This window comes from Aphis gossypii, chromosome 2, assembly GCF_020184175.1.
Source record: "Aphis gossypii isolate Hap1 chromosome 2, ASM2018417v2, whole genome shotgun sequence".
In the NCBI taxonomy this organism is placed as follows: Eukaryota; Metazoa; Arthropoda; class Insecta; order Hemiptera; family Aphididae; genus Aphis; species Aphis gossypii.
The window spans coordinates 9,426,641-9,450,670 of record NC_065531.1 but is presented as its reverse complement, the minus strand read 5'-3'; the positions used below and the strand labels follow the sequence as shown (position 1 = coordinate 9,450,670).

General features: G+C 28.0%; 2 protein-coding genes across 5 annotated transcripts in view; one reads left to right on the top strand and one right to left on the bottom strand.

Annotated features, from left to right (window-relative positions):
• LOC114120346 (Fanconi anemia group J protein homolog) overlaps positions 1–24,030 on the top strand; it is a 273,602-nt gene that overhangs the window by 247,243 nt on the left and 2,329 nt on the right. For all 4 annotated transcript variants that reach the window (XM_050201548.1, XM_050201549.1, XM_027982223.2 and 1 more), the window contains 10 exons: positions 4,399–4,530; positions 13,322–13,458; positions 13,531–13,670; positions 15,641–15,736; positions 15,797–15,914; positions 17,758–18,012; positions 18,200–18,373; positions 18,570–18,731; positions 18,818–19,117; positions 23,289–23,945. In XM_050201548.1, the coding sequence (XP_050057505.1) occupies positions 4,399–4,530; positions 13,322–13,458; positions 13,531–13,670; positions 15,641–15,736; positions 15,797–15,914; positions 17,758–18,012; positions 18,200–18,373; positions 18,570–18,731; positions 18,818–19,117; positions 23,289–23,945 (2,171 nt within the window). The remainder of the gene's footprint in view (positions 1–4,398; positions 4,531–13,321; positions 13,459–13,530; positions 13,671–15,640; positions 15,737–15,796; positions 15,915–17,757; positions 18,013–18,199; positions 18,374–18,569; positions 18,732–18,817; positions 19,118–23,288; positions 23,946–24,030) is intronic.
• On the bottom strand, positions 21,611–23,259 carry LOC114122170 (uncharacterized). The gene is made up of 2 exons (XM_027984756.2): positions 22,632–23,259; positions 21,611–22,533 (listed from the first exon to the last, which is right to left on the bottom strand). The coding sequence occupies exons 1-2, from the start codon at positions 22,715–22,717 to the stop codon at positions 22,296–22,298; spliced, it is 324 nt and encodes a 107-aa protein (XP_027840557.2). The 5' UTR covers positions 22,718–23,259; the 3' UTR covers positions 21,611–22,295.

The following is a 24,030-nucleotide window of genomic DNA, read 5'->3' as shown; positions in this document are numbered from 1 at the left end:
ACTGTGTTTGGTTATTTGTTTTTGAATTCAAACAAAATGGATTTTATCAAAAACTTATTTTGAATAAAATTCCCGATCTTTCTATATTATTATTTATTTTTGATTTCACCAATTATTAAGAATACTTTATTTAAAACCCACCAAACTACAAACTACAGATTCAATTTCCTACCAAAAATCACCCTTAAAGTTAATAATCGAATCATTTACTGTAAAAAGTGTCTCCATACAATGATAAAAAAACATATATAATTGTAAAATCAATACTATCATTACTCTACTTAAAATCTAAGATATAACTTTTTTCAAATATGTTGTTTTTAATGGCTTTAAATTATTTAAAAGGAAATATTTCCTGTTAATTTTAAAATATTTCGACAAAATGAGTCTTTATCGAACTATATATAATATATATTTGATTTATTGGGTAATTATTATTATTTATTATTAATGTAATAACGTACAACAAATTATCAAAATTAAAATTTAACTTTTTTTACTTACAAAGTTTTGTGTTTGAAAGAAGTACCAATTTGATTTTTCTCTAACGTACATATAATGCATACACTACAAGTTAAAAATGTACTCAACATGTATCAAATAAAAATATACATAAATTATAGAGTGAAAAAAAATTTAAAAAATTTACCATTGAAAAAAAAGTAAAATTTATATTTATTCATCAAGAATGATAATAATCTATATGAAGGTACACTTGAATAACATGAGACTTTATAAAAACTAAACATTGAGGACGGTATTTTAAATTTTGGATCAGAACAAAATATTATAATTTAGTATAATTTGAATATTGTAAATCCTATGTATATCATAAAGTTTAGTTTGTAATTTTATATTTTTTAATATCATAAATTTATATTATTTTAAACAACGAATAATTATGTTTATAAATAAATATCACCGCTTTAGTTCAAATTAGCAACTTATAAAAAAAAGGGTGGTCAAGTGGGCTAAGCTCTGCTGTACAGTAGGTATCGAGTGGACTTCGGACATATAGTGTAGGCCACTATAATGGAATAATTATATGGATGTGTTAAATTTGAATGCAATATAATGTATCATTTTATATGAAAAATGATTCTGAACGGAGATGATTTGTCAGCATAGGATATATTTTCCAGTGGGTGGTAGAATGGTGGTTCATGTTTTAATGACCTGAGTCCTGAATATCCCAAATTGAAATCATTTACAGAAAATTTCAATTTAAGCAACTGGTATATTATGTTTTAAGTTTCTACGACTAGTAATTTTTAACTATAACAAAACTCTAATGTTACTTAAAATCGTTATTTTAAGTGTGAATTTCGGATTTCGTACAAATTTAAACTTAAGAAAATTTTTTTTTAATTAGTCGACGCTTAACTTCTTTTATAAATATTGTAAGCCAAACGTATGGAAAATCTTGTGGTCTTAGCAACTTATACAAAATTGTTTATACATTTTTCACTACAAAATAATCTGCAAATATTTATGATTTTGACGAATTTTTGTCAATAATAGAACTTGAAACGATATAATAAAAAAAAATTGTGCTTATGTATTCTTATAATTTTTGAATCACTAAAAAACTTATTGAAAAAGTTCATGAGGAACTTTATATTTAATTTCCAAGTATTTTGACTTAGCCAAAAAAATGTTGTCATCATTTATAAAAAAAAAAATTATTTTAAATAGAAATGTTTTGAAAATTAAATTATGTAAAGAAAGTGGCAATCTATGTAACTGATGAAAATTGTAATTATTTAAGACTTATTCTTTTTGAATAATATCAAATATTTAAAATCGTTATCGTGACGCGATTTCGTAAAATTTTAAACTTTCATCGCTTATTAAAAAAAAAATTGTGTCTAACGATTTTGTTTTTTTTTAACTTCAATAAGAACAACTTATAAGAAACCTTGTATTTAATTTTCAAATTTTTTTATCGACATTTAAAAAAAAAAATTACTTAAAAAAATCGAAAATTTCAGTTGTCTATAAATAGTTAAAAAAAAAAAATAGCTAGAATATTTAAAAAATATTCCGTTTTTAAATAACGATAATATAAACAATTGGTGAAAATTTCAATTTATTTACAGTGATTCGTTTTTGAGTTAGGTACTACTATTTGATAAAAAAATCAATTTTGTCGAAAACTCGTTTGCGTAAAATTTACCGTTTTTCCGTCACTTTTTTGTTGTTTTTCCCAACTTTTTTGAAAACTACTGGAAATTTCTTAGTTTAGTCCCCTATAATGCACCAAAGATTTTAAATTAGCCATCGGAATAAACCACCCCTGAAGTTTTAAATAGAAGCCATTATTTCGACAAGTTATATGGTGTACACTGTACACAGACACAAAAAAAAAAACTCGCTCACAACTCCTCACTCTGTTCAGAATCTAAAATAAGTTATATCTAGTATCTACACCATATTATTTGCTGTATTTACTTAAAAATTAAGATTTTCATGTTAAATTTTGATTGTATAGTTTAAAATGCATTATATATTTGGGTTTCCCATTAGTTAATTTTTTTGTTTAAATTTTGAAAATTTAATTTTTGAATAATTGTTTTTTCAAGTTGTAATTTGTAATTGTCTATATAAACTAAGCTATATTTGTGGATAAGTAAAATATTTTGCCTATAAAATATAGTTTATATAATATTATATATTGGAGACTCAGCAAAAAAGTATAAATACTATAAATTCTAGAATCCCTTTAGCAAAGGGCAATATAAAAGCCTAACGGTCATGAGATTTATTATTAGGTTTACTTGTTGTTTGTGCTCGTGATTTGGAGCACAAAAGAATCAATTTTGTTTTTCGTTTTGCTTTGTCGAATCAAATACCCTTCGCCAGACAGAATAAGTATTGAGCCATTTTTTACGTTTAGATATTTGTTCTTGAATTCAATTTCGACTTTAACTCTGAATGTACGCGTATCGTAAGTTTTGCGAATAAAAATAATAAAAAAATATTCTACAGATATTAATAATATCATATTATAGTGTACATCATATTTTCCACTCAAAATCAGTTAAAAAAATTCACTCCAGTTTAAATTTAAATTAAATTTTTCTCTTTTATTTAATTGGGTAATTTCATTTATTTATTTTTTAATACATCCTCTGATATAATGTCGAATACAGTCTGTGAAGTGGTTTCTTTGTGTACCGAGAGCTCACCCCTGTCAAATTCGCCCTCGCCATCAAGGCTCCCCATAGGGTTAATTAATACGTCTCTCATTCTATTGGCCGTCTAATAGTTGTCGGAGTATATATTAGGGTTTATATATATACGTGTGTGCGCGTGTAAGTGTGTTTGCGTGCGTGTGTTGTATTTCATGGGCGCTCCCTTTCGTATTGTATTGTAAAAACCCATCGTATATTAAAAAAAAAACCACTTATAACTTGGAATGTCAATATAAAAAATGTCCTAGTCTAGAATGGTGGTTTTAATTGGCTCTTATTGCGTATAGCGTCGTATCCCTTTTTTGTGATCGAATACAAACCCCGAGGACAGATTTAAAACGCAATAATAAGCTAAAGCCTGCTAGAGGAATTATGTACATAAAAAAAAGAATCCGAACCAGTTGTTTAGAGATCCTTTGTGACAACAATTATACATTTTTATGAATATTTTCTCATACAGCATGCTGTATTAAATATTTTACCTATTTACTCAAAAATAATAAAAACAATGATTTTTTAAATGAAATATTTATTTACAAATTAATATATTAATCTGGGTGTTAAAAAATCGTATTCAAATGACATTATTATTGGTTTTTTATAAAAAACCATACTTTATATTTATTTTTCAAATAATTAATAATTTGTTTGTACATAACTGTATAATATGTAGATACAAACATGTGTACTGTTTATTACTTATAAAACATTTTCAAAATGATATTAACTACTAGGTACAGCGATTAGATAACGTGTAAAATATAAGTTAAAATAAAATTGATAAAAAGTTAATTTTAGATACTTACTTAATTAGATTACAATTTTGCGTGATAACTATTTTCCATTAATTATAAATAATATATATAATATATAGGCTTATGTCTCTTATAAGTATTTTTATGAAGGAACTATTAAATATGGCATCCATACTATTTATTTAATGTCTTTTAGTATAATAACTATTAATTATAGTTAAAATGCCATGTAATATATTTATATATGTAATATCGTTACACAAAATGGTTATTATCTGTATAAAAATATGCAAAAATATTTATGAGTATGGTGTTATTTAAATATTCTATAAGAACAAATTACTATAAGTATTACTTCTTTAGAAGTTTTTAAGTTTTTTGCTAATACATAATTTAAACATAACAAGTATTATGCAGTTATTATTATTAATACTGTCCTTAATTTTCAGAACGTTTAGAAAAACTGTCAGAAGAAGAATTTCAACAGAAATTAGTAGAATGGCAACAGAAGGAGCAACTAAAAAAACAACAAAAGGAAAAGAAACAGAAAAAACCAAATACTCCAGAAAAGAAACCTGCAGGTATGTGTAATTAAAAAACGTGTATTTAATTATGTGCTGTTGGCTGTGGTATTACTAGTTTTCATATTTTAATGTAGTTTAATAGTATATGTGACATAATATTATGTACATTATATATTTTGTATGTGTATTAAAAGTTTATTGATAGGTACCTACTCAAAAACATATTTATATGATATATAAAAAAAATCAATAATTCTTATTTTAATACTAAGCAAACAAATTTATGTAGATTTAGTAATTTTAAATAATCTCATAATTCATTTAAATTATTTACAAATTGTAAATAATAGTTATACGTAAAAACTAAAATATTAAAGAAGTTTAAATTTCTTCAGTTGTAATATACAATATAATAATTATAATAGTTGTAAAAAATAATAGTATCAATATAATACTTTATTGAGGTATTTATATATTATTCATAATTAAAAAATCTTATAATTAGATACATATATTATGCATAGATAACAAAACAATCAGTTATAATTGTGTGTGTTTTTGTGTTAACCATCGTGTTGTGTATACTATAGTTGTGATAGTTATACTAGCTACTGTACGTCTGTACATACTAATAACCTTCTTTTTTTTTGTTGATTATTTAAGTATTATTTCTTTAGTAGCTATTACATTATAATAATAAATAACTTCAATGGTTTTGATAAGTTAAAATATCTTAAATTAAAAGTAAAAGTCATATGAAAAAAAAAATGCCTAATGCTGTCTAATATAACATTTAGGTACGTATAGGATATGTCATTGTGACGAAAAGAACGAATATGTATATTTTTTTAGTGTTTTATTGGTGGAATAAAAAAAAAATTATATATAAAAATATAATATTATAATATTGTTTCGTACTATGCATCTTATGTTTATAAGGTTATTTCGGGTATTTTGTGTTAATATATCATATATCAGATGCAAGTTTAGCTTAGTTGATATACGTACAGCTCTCATTACTATAATTAACTCTAAGTTAATATAGGTACCTATTATTGAATTATTCTGAAAATAATATATAATACTCGTGTATACGATTTAGCCGGAAAAATCGCTGTTGGCTTTTTTGGAAAATGATGAATATATAAAAATAACGAACGCAGCGATGACCGTTATAAAAAAAGGGGGAAAGGGCGTATCCACGGCAACGGATGCGGAAAGGCGTTGCTATTATCACGCTGGCTGCCGTCCCGCCGCGCGTCGTTGCCATGGCAACTGGACTTAGGACACCTTCAGACAATGGTGTCAGCAGACCCTACGACTCTGCTGCACACACAATTTTACTTGTGTTTATATATAATGGTATATGCGTGAATATATATTATATAGCTATGGTTGTGTGTGTCTGTGTGCGCTCGCGTATTGAAAAGCGCCCAGGGATAATATCGGGGTTGGAAACTTGCTAAATTAGTCGGCCGCATCCTGATCCCTTTTGTCCTTTCACCGCGCTCGTAACTCATCTCCAAACAGCGTCTCGTCGTGTACAGTATAATATATATTACTAAGCTTAATGGGGACTGGGGATAGAAAGAGACAGTAGGGTATAAATATATATATTCTTCTGCATAATGCAAATGACATTTTGTATTCTCAAAGAGGAAAAATAAATGTGTATAATGTTGGTGCATATAGTTATTATAAGCAAATTAATACGAGTTGGGGTAAAGATGTGTGCGATTTTACCTTTTATACCGAGAGACGGTATCTTTATAATATGTCATATATTCATATGACATAATATTATACGTATATTATACTATAGGTAACATATTCGTGCTTATAATAAGTATGATATATTTTTATTATTTATCAATTTTAACCTTCTACACACTTGTCCGTACACTTTACTGTAATATATATAAATTATATGTATATAACTATTTAAGTATATACTATATATACATTATATTATGTACTTATATAATTCTCAAGTATTCAATGCGCATTAATTCTTTTCTTGTTTAGTTCGTTCTCTTTTTTTTTTTTATCAAAATGTTTATAATTTTTTCGAAACAAATAAAATATATCATTATAAACGTTAAACTTTTAATTACTTGAAGACAATTCAGCAGCTATTATATTTATTACATTAGATTAGGCCATTCTCAAAATATGTCAATTATTAATTAACTTTTATGTTAGTGAATATTTTAAATTATGACGACACTGCAGTTTTTTTTGTAAATAATTAAGTCCGTTTCACACGATAGTAGTAATTGCGCCAATATATAATAACTTGTGTGCTAGTTTTTGCATTCGTAAGAATTATCAAAAGTATATTAGTTAAAATAATTACTAGCATAGAAATATGCGCTGTCAGAATATAGAAATTATATTATCAATATTGTATAATGTTGTTTTGAATATTTTTTTTCTAAAAAAATATACTTTTAATTTTAATTAAAATCGCTAAATACTTGATTCACAGTAAAACAAAATCCATTGATTTTTGCCGACTATATTTTTTTTGTGATTAACCATTTCTATTGTGTCTTAATAGCGTGCGTAATTCCTTTTGTTTATTTTTTTTTTGTTTCGGCACTCGTGACTTTGCATTATAAAAACATGCAAAACAAAACCAAGTTAATCGGCTTCTTTAGAATTCGCAAAACCCTTTTCATTTCTTTGATATTAAAAACAAAAGAGACTAGGCAATTTTTTACAAAACACCTTGTACCGGCTGATGCAGTAGTGTTCCTGACGGCGGCACGTCAGCCGCGGCTTCCTTTTGACGCAATATATGAACGAGATACGATTACCTCTATTTATACACTTATTGTGTTCACATGCGTCTTATCGTTTTTCTCATATCCTTTCCTTGTTAATGCGTTGGCTGATCTTTAACAATGATATTACCTAGCAGGAGACGGTCAAATGCTTCCGAACACAAATGGATGTAACAATAAAATATACTGGGGTTTCTGAGATTATTTTGCGAAGGGTTCTCTAAAACTGTATATATAGATATACTAGTATGTGTAAACGCTTGTAAATATTATCCATTCATGTTGTTCATTTTTTTGATCAGATTAGCGTTTTAAGCCGGATGAAAGGTTCAATTATAACATTTGTTTTTTTCAACTTGATAAAACACACACACACACACGTAATAATTTCCAATTCGTTAAATTTGATACAGAAAAAGGAATCATAATATCATACACATGAATGATTTCAAAATCAAAATGTAAACCTGTAGTTTATTTTTAAATTTTAAGAAATATAACATTAACTAATATTTTAGTTATTATACATCATATATTTTAATTAATTCAATACTTGCTATCCAATTTATACATGCATGAGTAATTATATTTAGTTCACCACAATTATTACATTATTGAACTCGACGCAATTTACTTTTGACTTTATGAGTTTGATTATGTTTAGTTAAATTCAAAATCCCACTCCACTATTAGCAACTGCGGTTCTATATAATCAATTAGGTCATGCTCATTCAGTTGCGTTTCGTCGATGATTTATATTATTTATGTTCGAGCTAATATGTATGATAATTTATTATTGTTTTGGTTTATCTTGCTATTTCATTTAGACCATACTATATAGTATATTATTTTATATTTTAGAAGAATTGATATACTTAATCTCGATTACAAAATAATTATTTCATAAAAATTTCCATTTTCCCTTAATTTTTTGTTTGTTTTTCCCGGTTAAATATAAAAAAAAAAATACTGGTAATTTTTAATTTTGACCTCTTCAATAAGTACCAAACTAGATCCAATTTTTCATTCAAAACCTGCACCCTTAAATTTAAAATTAAAGCATTTTATCGACTGGTTTTCTTGTATACGTCAAAAAAACACACACACACACACACACACACACGTTAATGTAAAATCAATTTTTATTCTTTGCTCCGCGGCTCAAAATCTAAAATTATATTTTATAGTTCACCTAATATATAATGTTAAAATGAAATATTTTGAATTATTATTGTCGTGTTATATATATGTATATTTCTGAAGCAGAATCGCGAGGTAGAATTGTATATAGGTAGGTACTCAAATAGTTTTGTATATATAGTGACTATAGATGAGTCGTGTAAAAAGTACATCCGATTGTGGACTGCAAACACTGCACGGTGAGCAGCTTTGGTATATATACGAGTACGTACGTACCAATATACAACTGCGTATTATATATATATACGGTATACGGTATACCTACGCGTGAACGGTTAAAATTCGCGCAGGTGCGCACGTGAATATATATAGCAGAGCGATCGAGAACAAGCGGAAAAGCTATATAAGCTTGCGCTCGCGTGACGCGGTTGCGTATATCACACGAGGGCGACGAGCGGCAGAGCGATTTATATTTCAAGTGTGAATAACGCGGCGTATCCCTTGGCAACGAGGAGCCGCGACGGACGTGCAACGCTTCCATGTCTACGTAAAACATTATTCTGTGCGTGGCGGCGGCGGACGTGTCGTCGTCCGTGGACCGCGTGGCGTCCAATAAAAACGCGCCGGGCCGGACGCGCGCCGTGGAAGTCCGGTGCCGCCGCCGTGACGACGATAAAATGGCCGCGCACGTCGATCGATATAGGTATATATATATTATATAAACGCGCGGCACGGCAGTCGCCCCTCGACGGCTCTTGCCACCCTACAGCGCGCGCCCCCGCAGCCGCTTCCGGCCGGCCGGCGGTTGATGCGGACCGCGTGCGCGACACGTCATTGCCGAATATATTCCGGTGGACCGCTGGGTAGTCGTGATACATATAGGTATATAGTATACCGTATCATCGCTGCTGCAGCGGATATTACATATATTATTATCAATTTATTTAATAGTCGGTATATAATATATACCATTATAACACGCAGTATTGTTCGTGAAAAATTAAATACCCCGTGGACTTACCCCGTATTATGATTAAACTCCGAATTAAATATAAACTACCCCAATTTATTTATTATTTGGACAGCAGTTTTGACAAAATATCAATGGCAACTCTATATTTAGACAAAAAATATGTTTTTTTTAATTTCCTACCATCACATGCGACCTTGCCGAAAAAACAATTAATCGTGGTCTGACTTATTGTAATACAGACGTATAGGAACAACAAATTATATGTAATAAAACTGATATTGTGTAGTTGTTTGACAGATAAAAATGATGAAGTCCATTAAAAATGATAGTTCACATTTTCGATCTGCAAATCTATTAGTCATCTTACTCCAATAAAAATGAAAAACATGTGAAAGAAATTATTGTGTATCTACTATAGGCAAAAAATATTTTTATTATCATATAAAAGATGAATCACTTTCGATTTTTTTCTGCACCTTAACTGTAATAACCTTTATTTACCTATAGGTTTATACTTTAAATTGTTCATAGTGTATTCGTATACAGGTTTGATGATAAGTTAATTATTTAAATAATATAATAAGTTTATTATTTGTGCGTTTAAAATCTCTAAAAATTTACGTGATTTCACAAACTCAAATCAAATAAGTATAGGTACTGTAAAATGAATTATATTAACAGCACTTTAGATAATAATTATCGTTCATTTATAAATTAAATATATTTTTGGTAACGAAAAATTATTTATACTTTTTCTTCATTAGTCTTGACTGAACTCATTGTGTAATTATACTACACAAACTAAAATATTGAAGTTTCGTAATGATGTATACTTATACTCTTCTTTTTAAATAACTGACTTGTAAAGTATATACTACATAACATCGAGTATTTTTAAACATTTTTTTATGTAGGTATCTAAATTGTCGGCAGATCATTTTATCATTACCTATATATGTATAATATATATATCTTAAACGTCTTAAACCAACAAGCAAATCTGTAAACTTGGATTTGTTTGGCAGGGGTCTAGAATACTATTTTAAATAATTTACTCTAATTTAAATTCACTAATAATACTATATGATAGTCATCTAGTGATCTATATCATGTATGTATACCAATAATCCATACCGAATTTTAAATATTTAATTATTAAATCACGTGTTTTTAAGCGGAATTATATAAATAAAATGATATCTATAGATAGGTATACCTATGTATTATTTATCGTCGACAATTGTACATTAATGAATACCTAGTCAACATATCTAATTCGCTGAATGTTTAGTTTAATTTGGAAAATAACTATATTTCTATCAAACATTTCATCTTTTACCCAGTGTCTGCGTCGTTTATAGTCCTTATACGTTATATATTACAACTGTACAGTATTTTAAATAATGCATTTTTGGAAGCTATACTATAATATTATTAATTGTGAATTATCTTTATAGATTTTTTAACTTTTTATTTTACAATTATAAATTAAAATGTATTATATACTATACTTATTTTACTGTAATATTTTTGTATAACAATTTTGATTTTTAAAAGATAACTCGTTACTTCGACTCAAGAGTTATAGGTACGGTTTAAAAGAGTAAATATTATTGTATTTACATGATTATATTATATTCTGTGTTTATTAAATATATACCTACATAAGAGATTGAGACTTTTATTAATTTATTATGTAAATGTGTGATATTACACAAAAGAATGAAATATATTTTGTTAAATTAAAACAAGTACTTATGTTTGGTATATTATTCAACCCTTGTCCCTCTATTAATGTTTAAGAGTCTGCAAACAAATTTTAATTCAAAGACGTATAAGTGTATAACCCGAAGATTAATCTCAAGAAGTCATTAAAAACTAAACACTAGTTTCTCTTTCAGAGAAGGAAATTAACTTCTAAAACACTTGTGTTGCTTTTTAATTATAGTATCTTGCGGTTAAATTGTTGAACATTTAAATACAAATTATATAGAATATTTTCTGTAGTTAATTTAATAAACTGGAGTTTATATAACCCTATAGGACATATTTATTTTGAATTTGTTGTCTCGTAGAAACACCCAATTTTATTATTGTTATTATTATAAATTGAAAATGTCTTCTTTTAATCAATACGCCATTATATTACAATATTACAATATGTAATTTACTTGTACGTTGTGTAAGTATTTAATAATTTTACTCAATTCAATAATCCTTGTATTATATTTATGTCTTTCCATACTATGGATATATTGGGCACATATTATGTAATATATTAATTTCACGTGCATATCTGATTTTAAACAATAAGTAGGTAGGTACCTGAGTATTTGGTCAATAATGTTAATAACCGGCGAATAATGTAAATTTCCATTTAACATCATTTACCGTAACATATTATATACATGGCTACTTTGGCTACATAATATGTTGCGCTAACAGTATTAAACCAACTAAGTCCAGGATTGGAATGTGCTGTAAACAAATTATTTTGAACAAGTGGTTTTGTCTAAAACATTTTATACATATACCATTTATGTTTAAAACTTTAAAAAAAACGTACATTAAATCGTAATTTTTTTCATAAAATACATTTTGTTTGTAGATCACGGTAAATACAATCATGATATAGAATGACGTGTAATATAAGAATGATTTTAATATTAGTCCACCCACATTTATTACATTTGAAACAAAACATTGTTTTAAATTTAAAAAAATAATTTATAAACTGTTTAAAACATTATAGAAAAAACATTAAAAAAAACTTAAGCACAAAAAAAACTATTTTTTCCACCCCCGAAACTGACTGATATTTCCAACAATAAACATACGTATACAAATTGGTTAGGTATATGTTATCTAATTTACTAGTATATGGAATAATGAGTGACCGTTCTAACAGTTGCAATACTTAAAGCTTGTATGTAATATAAATCAATGGAAAACGAACTTATCTACTACCAATAGTATAGGCGTAGGTTAGGTTAGGTTGAGGTATTAATATTATTTAATTGTTCGCGTTTTATATTCCATGGCATAGAATAAATTAAATCTATGCTATATCATTATGGAAATATACTATTTCGGTGTACCTTGTATACACAATACACATATTTATTATATTTTATTATTATCGAAGTATAATTTAATACTAATACACAAAGTGGAAAATAATTTTATTTATATTATTTAATTATATATATTAATATATATATATATATATGCATTTGTTAACATGTATGTTGTCTTTGAAAGGTTCAATTCTGAACGTTCGATGTTGATCCGAACACAGCGGTGACTGTCGATTTAACTTCATTATAATATAGTATAATGCATGCAGCAATGCGTTGTACCGACGTACCCTATGTATAATATAGTTTATATTTTATATTTTAAAAAGTGTATCTATATACATATAAAGTCAGTTCTTAGTTAATTAAAATATATATACATGTTCGTATATTTATTGGCCGTGTCGCTGTAACGGAGGAAGAGTACGGTGTACTGTTTTTGCTTGTTACTCGACGTCATCTCTCTTTGTTCTTCCATACTTTAACCGAGGCGAATAAAAAAAAAAAAAATTAAAAAAATAAACCGAGAGAAAATTCTTATAATAACTCCTATATCAAGCAAATATCCTCCCTGGGGGGCTTTTCACAAAAGGATTTTTGTGAAACCCTCCGTTTTGTCATTATTAAAAATAAATGGGGAAGGAAAACGCGATTAATAATATCCCCACAGGGCGCAAGCAGTATATGGTGTATAATATCCGTTCCGGATAAGCTTGAATCCGTTTACATACAAACGAAAAGTTGGCTATCGTCGGATGATTTTTCCCCTTCTTCGTTCTCGCCCATCACTAATGCTGTACCGCATTCAATTATAATACCGGACGTCTTCGCCTTGTGAATATTTTATTTATTTATTTTTTTTTTTTATATAGAAACGCATATTTCACCCGCTAAAAATAAAGGATTATGTTTGTCAACGGACGTCACTATCAGCGATGATTCGGAAGAGGAAATGGCCATATTTAAACAACCCGTCAAAAAGAGAAAAATAAATAACAGCAAAAATTTAGTAAGTGGAGTTTTATGACTAGGTATAATAATGAACGGAATAAAGTTTTAATTTATTAATTTTGTTATACAGGACGTGTCCGATGGCAATAGTAAGTCGAACGATGATTCGATAATGACCAATGATTCCAGCGCTAACAATAGTTTGATGACAGAAGACGAAGATGAAAATATTGAACCAAAAACAGAAAATAATTTACCAAAAAAGTCTAAGTAAGATAATTTAAATAATATTATGATTTTACAATGTCTACGTGAGCTAATAACTGATTTCAAATAGGCTATGAAAAATTACTAGTTTGCATATTAGTATTTAGTACCTACTCGTATTAAGGTGCGTTTATTATTTTTAATTTTAATATATAAATATAAACCATGATCAACATAGCGATTATTTATAACATCGTATAGAATGATATTAACATAGACACTGACACTGGCTATTAGTTATTTTATTTATGAATAATTAATTTTATTATAAATGTTTTGTCACACTTAAGTATCTATAAATTATAGGTGAGTAGAATATAGTGAACTAATATATTGAATGGTACCTCTTCACTTCGCAGTTTATCAATTAAATTTCAAATTTTTAAAATTAAAATAAACTTTTCGTTCATCTTTCTGAACAACTATAACAGAATCTTTTTTTAAATTTACATATTCATATTATGACTTTGTACAGACGTATAGTATATTAATTTACTGGTTTAATTATTATTTAAAAGTTTTGGTTATTTAATTAACATTTTTACTAAATAGACTATAACAAGTAAATATTGACTAATTAATACATATCTTATATTATATTATACTGGTTATCTATAAAATCAATAAATACTTTTTTAAATGTTACAAGTAACCTTCCATAATCTTAAGATTCGTGTTAAATATTTTATACGTCGCTTATCAAACTTACTTATTGTACACAAATTGTATAGATTGTAGTTTCAATAAAATTTAAAAAAATTTAAAAATGTTTCAATAATTTGAGTATTGACTATAAGGAATAAATAACAGAAATTTCAATACCTGTTGATTAAAATCGATAATTTGACATAAAACGGATTTAATAACAATTTCTTGAAAAAAAATTTACTGACGAAAGATGAGAAAAAAAGTGCCTATCTGCTATTCAAATCTAACTTCTCCGACGGCACTTAAAATGCACTTCCAGTAATTGACATTGAGGAACTTTTTTAATTAGCACATCTCTTTAGATCCACTACATCAGTACCTACATACGTATAAGTAGTCTAGTTGAGCTATTTTTAAAGGTATTTAAACATGATTTGTATGTTCTCATAGGTGGGAATTAAATAAACAATTAATGTATTAGGATTATTTATGTAATAATAAAAAACATATATACATATTATATATCTATATATAGGTACGTATGCATACACATTTTTAATGTGTTATATATGTTCGTTGCTTCAGAGTTTTACGTAAGAAAAACGAAAACCATGAAAATTAAATATCTATAAAATGTTTAGTTATAAAAACACCTATTTGATCTAAAAATTTAACAGAATATATATCTCATGTATGTTTTTTGTATAGAAATTTAAATAAATGAGCATAGTTATATGCTGTATATGCCTATTATTGGTATATCCATATTTATATATATTATATACATTATACTTAATTATAGTTATTTGTGTATTTCGATTGGGAAATACAAATATTCACGTGAATTTAAAATTTTGATGAAAATCGGATGTTTGAACTAATAACATTTTTATTTTACCAATAGCTTTATTTAATTTAACTATATTAAATCAAAACATATTGCTATAACTAAAAACTTTCTGCCATTAACTAATTATATTATCATTTTTATTATTTAATTACTATTTAGATTATCGTTGACAGGTTAAATACTAGAGATTGATTTAACTTCTATTTTCATGAATTCAAATTAATTTTTTACTCAAACTATTGTAACATTTATTTGTAAGATTACCACACAAATAAATCATTATAATTTTAAATTAATTTTAAACTAGACTTCATGCATTTTTGTTTCACTGTGTTAAGTCGTGTCACAATTTTTAAATAATAAGTAAAAATAAAAATTTTACTTATAAAAGTATTATAATTACTACTATATAAAATCAATTCTAATTCAGGTACTCGTTTTTCATTGTGAATTAAGTCATTTTTATTTCCTTTAGACCAATAATCCCTGTGATATACTTCTGCACAAGAACCCATAAACAAATTGAACAAGTTATCAAAGAATTACAAAGAACTAGTTTCAATAACACCAGGTATGTTGAGATGAAAACGTGTCTTATTTAATATAATCTATTTATTTACCCTTTATTTAGGAGTTGCGTGTTAGCGAGTCGTGAACACACATGTATTCAAGACTCTAATATATACTACCCCCAGATATCATACAAATCAAAGACTGAACTATGTAGAGATTTATTAGATCCAAGAGCGGTAAGTGTACGATTCATATATGTATCGGAATTTATTTTATCCCGTCGAATGTTTTTATATACGATTTCATGTGTATTGTAAAATACAAAACAAATGCATTATTATTAACATCGAAATAAGACCCCAACCAATATAATTGTAACTGGTTTAACAAAACATTTGTGTACCTATACACTTTGAACCCTTATTGGCCATTGTTAATAAATATCGGTGGGCACACATTGACAATTGAATGCACAATAAAATGTACCGTATCACATTTCATCGGTAGGTATACACAAATGGCGCAAATATTACTATTGATAAATTTTGTTATAGTTATTATGCAATGAAAAACATCATGGGATATTATGAGTTTTGTTATTTAGTTCAGGGTTATATTATTATATAAAAAAGGGTCACATAATGTCACAAAATCATCATTGTTTTCTCAAAAACACAAAAATGTAGAATATTTGAAAATTAAGAACTAACTTTTATGTAATTATTATTAAAATTATATAATAAAAAGGATACTCAAATGGGTAACACACTGCTGTACAGTTGGTATCAAGTGGACCTCAGATATAGTGTAGGTCACTATAATGGATGTATTAAATTTGAATGCAATGATAGGTATCATTGTATACAAAAAAACAATTATAAACGGAAATGATTTGTCAGCTTATTAATATTTTCCAATGGGTAGTGAAAATTTGGTTTAAATTTAATAACCTGAATACCTCAAAATTTAAGTTCTTTTATAATTATTGTAAGCTAAACTTATGGAAAATCTAGTATTCAATTTTTACCTCTTAGATACTTTACAAAACTTTTTATATATTTTAACTACCAAATAATTTGCAAATATTCATAATTTTTGTTAATATTTGAACTTCTGCAAACGTTAATAAAAAAAAATTGTGCCTATGTATTCTTATGATGTTTCAATCACTAAAAAACTAATGTATGAAGAACTTTGTATTGAATTTCCTAAGTATTTTGAATTATCCAAAAAAGTATTTATAAAAAAAAATAAACTAAATCACGAATATTTATTCATAAGCGAAATATTTTGAAAATAAAATTATGTAAAGGAAATGGCAATTTATATGATTAGTGAAAATTTCAAGTATCTACGACTTATACTTTTTAAATAATAACAAATATTTAAAATCATTTGAGGATAAATTGTTATCGTAACGCGATTTCGTAAAAATTTAAAATTTAAACGCTCTTAACATTTTTTCCTATAATGACGCTCGAGTTGTCTCTATAGCTATTTTAAGAAAAACTAATGGAAAACTTTTTGTTGATTTTTTTTACGTTTTTTTTTTCTGTTTGAACAAATTTCCGCGATTTTGTCATACATCGTAAAAATTTGAACTTAAAACGCTTATTAAAAAAAAAATGTAGATAATTGGTATTTTTAAACGGGTCAAAAATTAATTAAATGTTGTAGTATAGATTAATAAATCTAAGCTCAGAATCGTTTTTCGATTGAAATGATTTATCAAAGAAATCAAATTTAACATATATACTTACTCTTCAGTGGCTTAATAATTAAATTATTAATGAAATGCACTCAAAACTTACCGTACCTACAGCTTAATTCAAGGTTTATACGCATTATGGGAATAAGCAAACAATAGACAGGAACTGTTTAGGATGTGTTGAAAAAGACGCATATAAAGTTCACTTAAAAATAACTAATATCTACGATTAACTATATTAAGTATTAATATATTAATAAACTTTATAATTATCAAGTATATTTTTGAACCCTATTTTTAGTTTAATATGAAATTTCATTTTATAATAACTACGGAATAAATTGATTCAATTGATTTGTGTTCGATTTCAGAGACGGAGAAATTCAATAAAATTAAGGAGGACAATTGATAGATGTAGTTATTATGATAACGGTGGTTTAAAAATTAGTACTTATGGCCAACTAGCTAAGTTCGGAGTACAATCTGTTTGGGATATTGAAGATATAGTGCGTTTGGGAATTTCTAAACATTCTTGTCCATATTACGGTACACGATTGTTACTCAAAACTGCCGAAATCGTCTTTTGTCCTTACAATTATATCATCGATCCAGTAATCAGAAGTTCAGTAAGTATATAATATATTATATTTCAATAATTTAGTGCGTTCATATTATAAGACGTAAATTTTCATGCTATGTATTAGATGTATACCAATTTTGTCTATATAAAATATATACTTAATAATGCTCTAGATTATTTTCGTTGAACATTGTTGTCCGTATAATTAAAATATTAACTAATATTTATTTAAGATGAACTTGAAACTTAGAGGCCACGTGATAATTGTAGATGAAGCTCATAATATTGAAGACCAATGCCGTGAAGCTGCAAGTTTGCAATTGGACCAGACGAATATGAATTTGGCCAAAGCGGACCTTGAAAAAATATATAAATCTAGTGGCAACTCGGTGACTTATGGGAGATTGGTAAGTGTTTAAAATGTCTATTGAGTATATTCATTTATTATACATACTATCAATAGTAAATTCTGTTATTATCTACGATTTGTAAAATCGATAAACGGTAAATGCACGTATAATTAAAATAGAAGTTGGCATTATATACAATATAATATAATGCATGATACTTCTAAAAAAAAATAATTTATATTGGTTGCTATAGGCTCGATATTTGTCCGATATGTCAAAGTGGATTGATCAAAAGTCTGATGAAATCAAAATATACGACGAATATAATCGTGGAGTTTTATCATGGTCTGGCACATACACTATAGCTAGTTTCGATGAATTTGGTGTCGGATTGACAGCCTTCGAAGTATTTAAAGTGTGTACATATAAAGTCGTCTAAAACTAAAATATCCTTCTAGTAATCTTTTAAATTGACCATAAATTATTATTTTTTTTTTCTAGAAAGATTGTGAAACAGCGCTGGCTGATTTAGCTGAAGAAAGTGAATCCGATGAAACGAAAAATAGTAAAAAAGAAAATGTAGAAAATGAATTAGAAGTTAAAGACGAAAATGATACAATAGAAAACAATCCGTCCAAAGATCAAAATACCGATTTGGCTATTACGAATGCAACTAAAACTTTATTGTCGTCGATTTGTTCAGTGTTCAGTTTATTTTATGATGAAAAGTACAAATTTGATTACCATGTTTCCTTAGCGAAGGTCATGCATTTAAAAAAATTTGAACACAAAGAACGAGGAGTAAGTTATATTTAACTTTTTATTGAAATATAGAAAAAACAATATTAATATGTAACTATAAATTTATAAGTGTAGTGGGTAGTATGGAAAATGTGGAGCACGGTGTCTACGTATAAAAATATCTGTTTACAAATTACTTTATGTTGACTAATCCTATAAAGGAATTTATAAATTCTTTAAGTAGATACTATAACCATAATTTATCAAACTTTGAAAAAGTTCAATTGTTAAAAATAACGTTAAAACATTTTAAAAAAAAAATGGTGTCTAGTAATATATGAAAATAAAAATAAATAATATGAGGAAAATTTATTGTGGTATTATTTTTGCAAAAGATGAGCAGGATTAATTACTACTGATTACTACAGAATCAAGTAAAATATGTCATATAATAATAGCGTCATCGCGTACATATCACATGTTTCATTTCGTTGATTTAATATATATATATATTTTTTTTATTGATCTAAAAATCATTAGTAGCTAATAGGCCATTAGTATACAGAGTGATTCTTTTATTAAGGTCCGCTCAAACCGAAGCGGTAGCGGTGGCGGTAGCGGTGGCGGTAGCGGTGGCGGTAGCGGCAGCGAAATTTAATGTCCATACGTTTTAATACGAACGCACTCACTATCGCGAAATTAATACCGCGGCGAAAATATTACCGCAAGATTGAGCGCGATATTTTTATTTTTCGCTGCAGACACTATATTTTTCGCTTACCGCTACGATAATCAGTTGTAAATTCCCAACTAGTTATCTACATTATAAGTTTATATTATATATTATATAGTTATATAGTTATATTATATTATAATTATCATTATAAGTTATCTACATTTTATTATTAATATATTAATATCTATAGAAAGATTATCATTACATTGTATGATATATTTTGACTTTACATTCAAACACATATCTATTCATCGTACGTATCATTGCAGTTGAATCTAACGTCGTGGTGTTTGAATGTATGAACGATTGTCTTGTTTAAAATTTATTATAAAAATTATAATAAATAATAATAATTATAAATAAATAAATATTATATTATAAATAATTATTTAATAAAAATGACCAATAAAGTTGAACAGTTAATAGCTATTGTTAAAGAATATCCCATAATATATAATATGACACTTCCAGAATTCAAGGATACGAGAAAAAAAGATTATATTTGGGATCACGAAATAAGTGTTAAAATGAACGGTGAAAGCGGTAAGTAAAATATAATTAATCTATAAAAATACAAGTCATTATAATAATAGTTATAAATATTAGTTATGATAAAAAAATGAATCATTATTTATTCATCATTAAAATACTCAACAAAACATTCTCGCACTCGAAAAGCTTCAATTGTACACCTTCTAGGATTATTTGCAATGTTATTCCGTAGTAAAAACGGTTCTTCATCGGCTTCAAGCTCATTGTCGTATATATTACAATTTTGGACTCTCAAATAATTATGTAGTATACATGTTGCCATAATAACCTTTTTTACAGTTGTTTCTTGCATTTCCATTGGCCTCTCAAATACCCTCCATTTCTTCGCTAAAATTCCAAATGCATTCTCTACTACTCTTCGTGCCCGGCATAATCTATAATTGTAAGTATCCTTTTTTCTATCATTTCGTGATTGTCGTCTAGGAAATGGTTTCATTAGATAAGTTTTTAATGAAAACGCTTCATCGCCTATAATAACCATAGGCGATTTTTCAACTTTACCGGGCAAAGGTTTATCTTCAGGTACATTCAACATTCCAGCTTCTAATCGTTTACCCATAATAGATTCTTCCAATATTCCCCCGTCAGAGTTTCGTCCATATCCACCGACATCTATACAAATAAACTTATAGTCTGGGTCCACAATTGCCATTAATACGACTGAAAATTTTTTTAAATAACAAAAGTTTCTTGTTCCACTATTATTAGGACATTTAATTGTTACGTGTTTCCCATCTACACTTCCAATACAATTAGGAAATTGCCATTTTTCAAAAAAACCTAGCGCTGATTTTGTCCAAATTTCCTCAGTAGGTTCCGGCATATATATAGGACCCATGTGTTTAATAATAGCTTCACATACCTCTATGACGATTTGACCTACTGTTGTAAATCCTACCCTATAACTATGACCAATTGTCTTATATGAATCACCCGTTGCAAAAAATCTGTAAATAATAATGAAATAATAGATAATTATAAATATATAATAATAATAAAATACTTTTTTAGGAGATGTATTAAAATCGAAGTGGAAAAACCTACGTGATACGTATCAAAAGCATTTGAGAGCTAACAAAACATCTACGGGCCAAAGTGTAAATGGGACCAAAAATAAAAACCTCTCTGCTTATAAAAAGTGGCAGTGGGCGTCTCATATGGAATATTTGAAAGAACATATGAGTTTTGCCGAGTAATTAACTATTTTATTATTTTTATTTGAATATAAATTAATCGTAAATTTTTTTTCAAACTGAAAGAACTATATCCAACGTCCACGAACCTGCTCAAGACCAAGATAATGATACTAACGATTTGTTAAATTGCACCGCATCTACTTTTGAACAAAACGAAGTTGTACTTTCTGGGTCTCCTAAAAATCCTCGTAAAAAGTTCAGAGATCTAAGTCAAAAAAATATTGGAAATGATTCGCAATGTTCCAATATTGACAAAGTATTAGAGCACTTTCAAAACAAAAGCAAAACCTCGCATAATGCTATGGATGGTATTGAACTATTAATGATGGGCCACGCAAAAACTATAAAAACTTTTTCAGCTAGACGGCAAGCAATAGCTAAAAACAAAATAGCTAAATTGATCGGGGAATTAGAGTTGGAACAAATCGATGAAGACACAACAACATCATCTTCGTCTCAGTCGTCTCACTATAGCATGCCATCAGTGACTCCAACTAGTCCGACGTCGTCGATTATCAGAAATTATGATAGTGCTGACAATTTGGATGCAATGTACTATCAGTTATAGTCAATTTTATTTTTATTTATTCAAATCGACGAGTGTAAAAAAGGAACATGTATCTATATAAAATTTAATATTTTTTTTTGTTTTAAATAGTATGACTATATTTTCTAATAATTAGATATACACACTAAACATTTTATATATTATAATATAATATTATTGTAGTATTTATCATTTATATATTATTACCTACCTTAAAGCAATAGCGAGACGTTCTGGTGGAGGTATTGGCACACGAAAATGAGTTGTTTCTTTACGTATATCTTCATTAATAAAATTTAAAATTTCATCAAAACAATTTGATGTCATTCGAAAATAAATAAAAAAACGTTTTGCATCATTTCGTAATTGAGGCATTAAATGATTAAATTCACCTAAACTTTCTCTTTGGTTATTAATTTCATGAACCCATTTTCGTCTTTTACGTCTAAAAATTAAATATTACATGGTTTTTTTTATTATATGTTATTGTAACAGCCCAAACCAAATTTAAAAACAATTGTAAATATTATAAGCATATGGTACCTTTTTTGTTCTTCGTCATCCATTACAGCTGCTAACAGTAATAAATCTTCTTCATCTGAACTTGAGTTTTCATAATATATATCCATGGTATAGTAAAAATTAAAAAAAAAATATAGCAATTTGTTGTTTTGTACTTTAAAATATTAATATTAATAAATAAAAATATAATAATTACTAAAATACATGTACGCGCATGGGTGTCACAATGTCGACTAGTAACTTTCGGCGAAATATTTCGCTCTCCGGTTTGGTTAGATCAGCGGTATTTAAAAAGCGATAAATACCGCTGAAGTTACCGCCACCGCTACCGCCACCGCTACCGCTTCAGTTTGAGCGGACCTTTAAGCAACACTTATTACTTAAAAATCAATTACATTTTTTTACGTAATTTCCAATCAAAATTAAAACATTAAAACACAAAAAATTGTATTTTTATTATTATAAATCTTTAAGTTATATCTACGATATGATAATATGATGACATGATAATCGATATTTATTTTTATTATTATTATTATTTTTTTTTTGAGGGGAGGACCTAATATTTAGATTAAAAAAGTAGTTTAATAATATAATTTAACACGTATAATATGCAAATTGCAAATGTATATTCATAAATATTATAAAAATACGGTTAACGATTATTTTTGTGCACAGATCACGAATAAGAGCATAGCCGGGTGGATAAACGCCGGTGCGGCGGAGGCCAATGACACGCGACCAGTGTGGAACAACGTGGTCAGCTTTCTGTGCCTGAACCCTGCAGCCGTATTCGACGAACTTAAATCATCGGTGCGCAACATCATTCTCACGTCGGGCACCCTGTCGCCAATGCAGTCTTTCCAGTCCGAGCTCGGTACGCAGTTCCCGATCGCCCTGGAGGCAGCCCATGTCATCAAGCAAGACCAGTGTTGGGTGACGTCGGTGGGCGTCGGACCGTGCGGGACGGACTTAAACGGTCAGTTCCAGAACATTAACACGTTCAATTACCAGGACGAAATGGGCAAATTGCTGATGGACGTGTGCACCGTGGTACCGCATGGCGTGTTGTGCTTCTTGCCGTCTTACACGCTCATGGAGAAGCTGTACAGCCGGTGGCAGCTCACCGGACTCCTGAAAAGCCTCAGCCAGATCAAAGTGGTCATGTGCGAGCCCCGTCGGGGTGACCAGCTAGAGGAGTTGATGACCAAATATTACGCTGCCGTCCGGGGGGATGAGGGTGGCCCGCGTGGAGCGCTTTTCTTGGCCGTATACCGCGGGAAAATCAGCGAGGGTCTTGATTTCTCAGACAACAACGCCCGAGCGGTGGTGGCCGTAAGTTTCCAACTTAAAATTAACATGATCTCACGCAGTTGGTGATTATTTTTTTATGCATATATAATATATGATGTTATAGGAT

Coding starts and splice junctions, on each gene's coding strand:
- LOC114122170 (XM_027984756.2), bottom strand. CDS start 22,717: ATGGATATATATTATGAAAACTCAAGTTCAGATGAAGAAGATTTATTA. Junction 22,534..22,631: donor GATGACGAAGAACAAAAAAG/GTACCATATGCT, acceptor TTTAATTTTTAG/ACGTAAAAGACGAAAATGGG.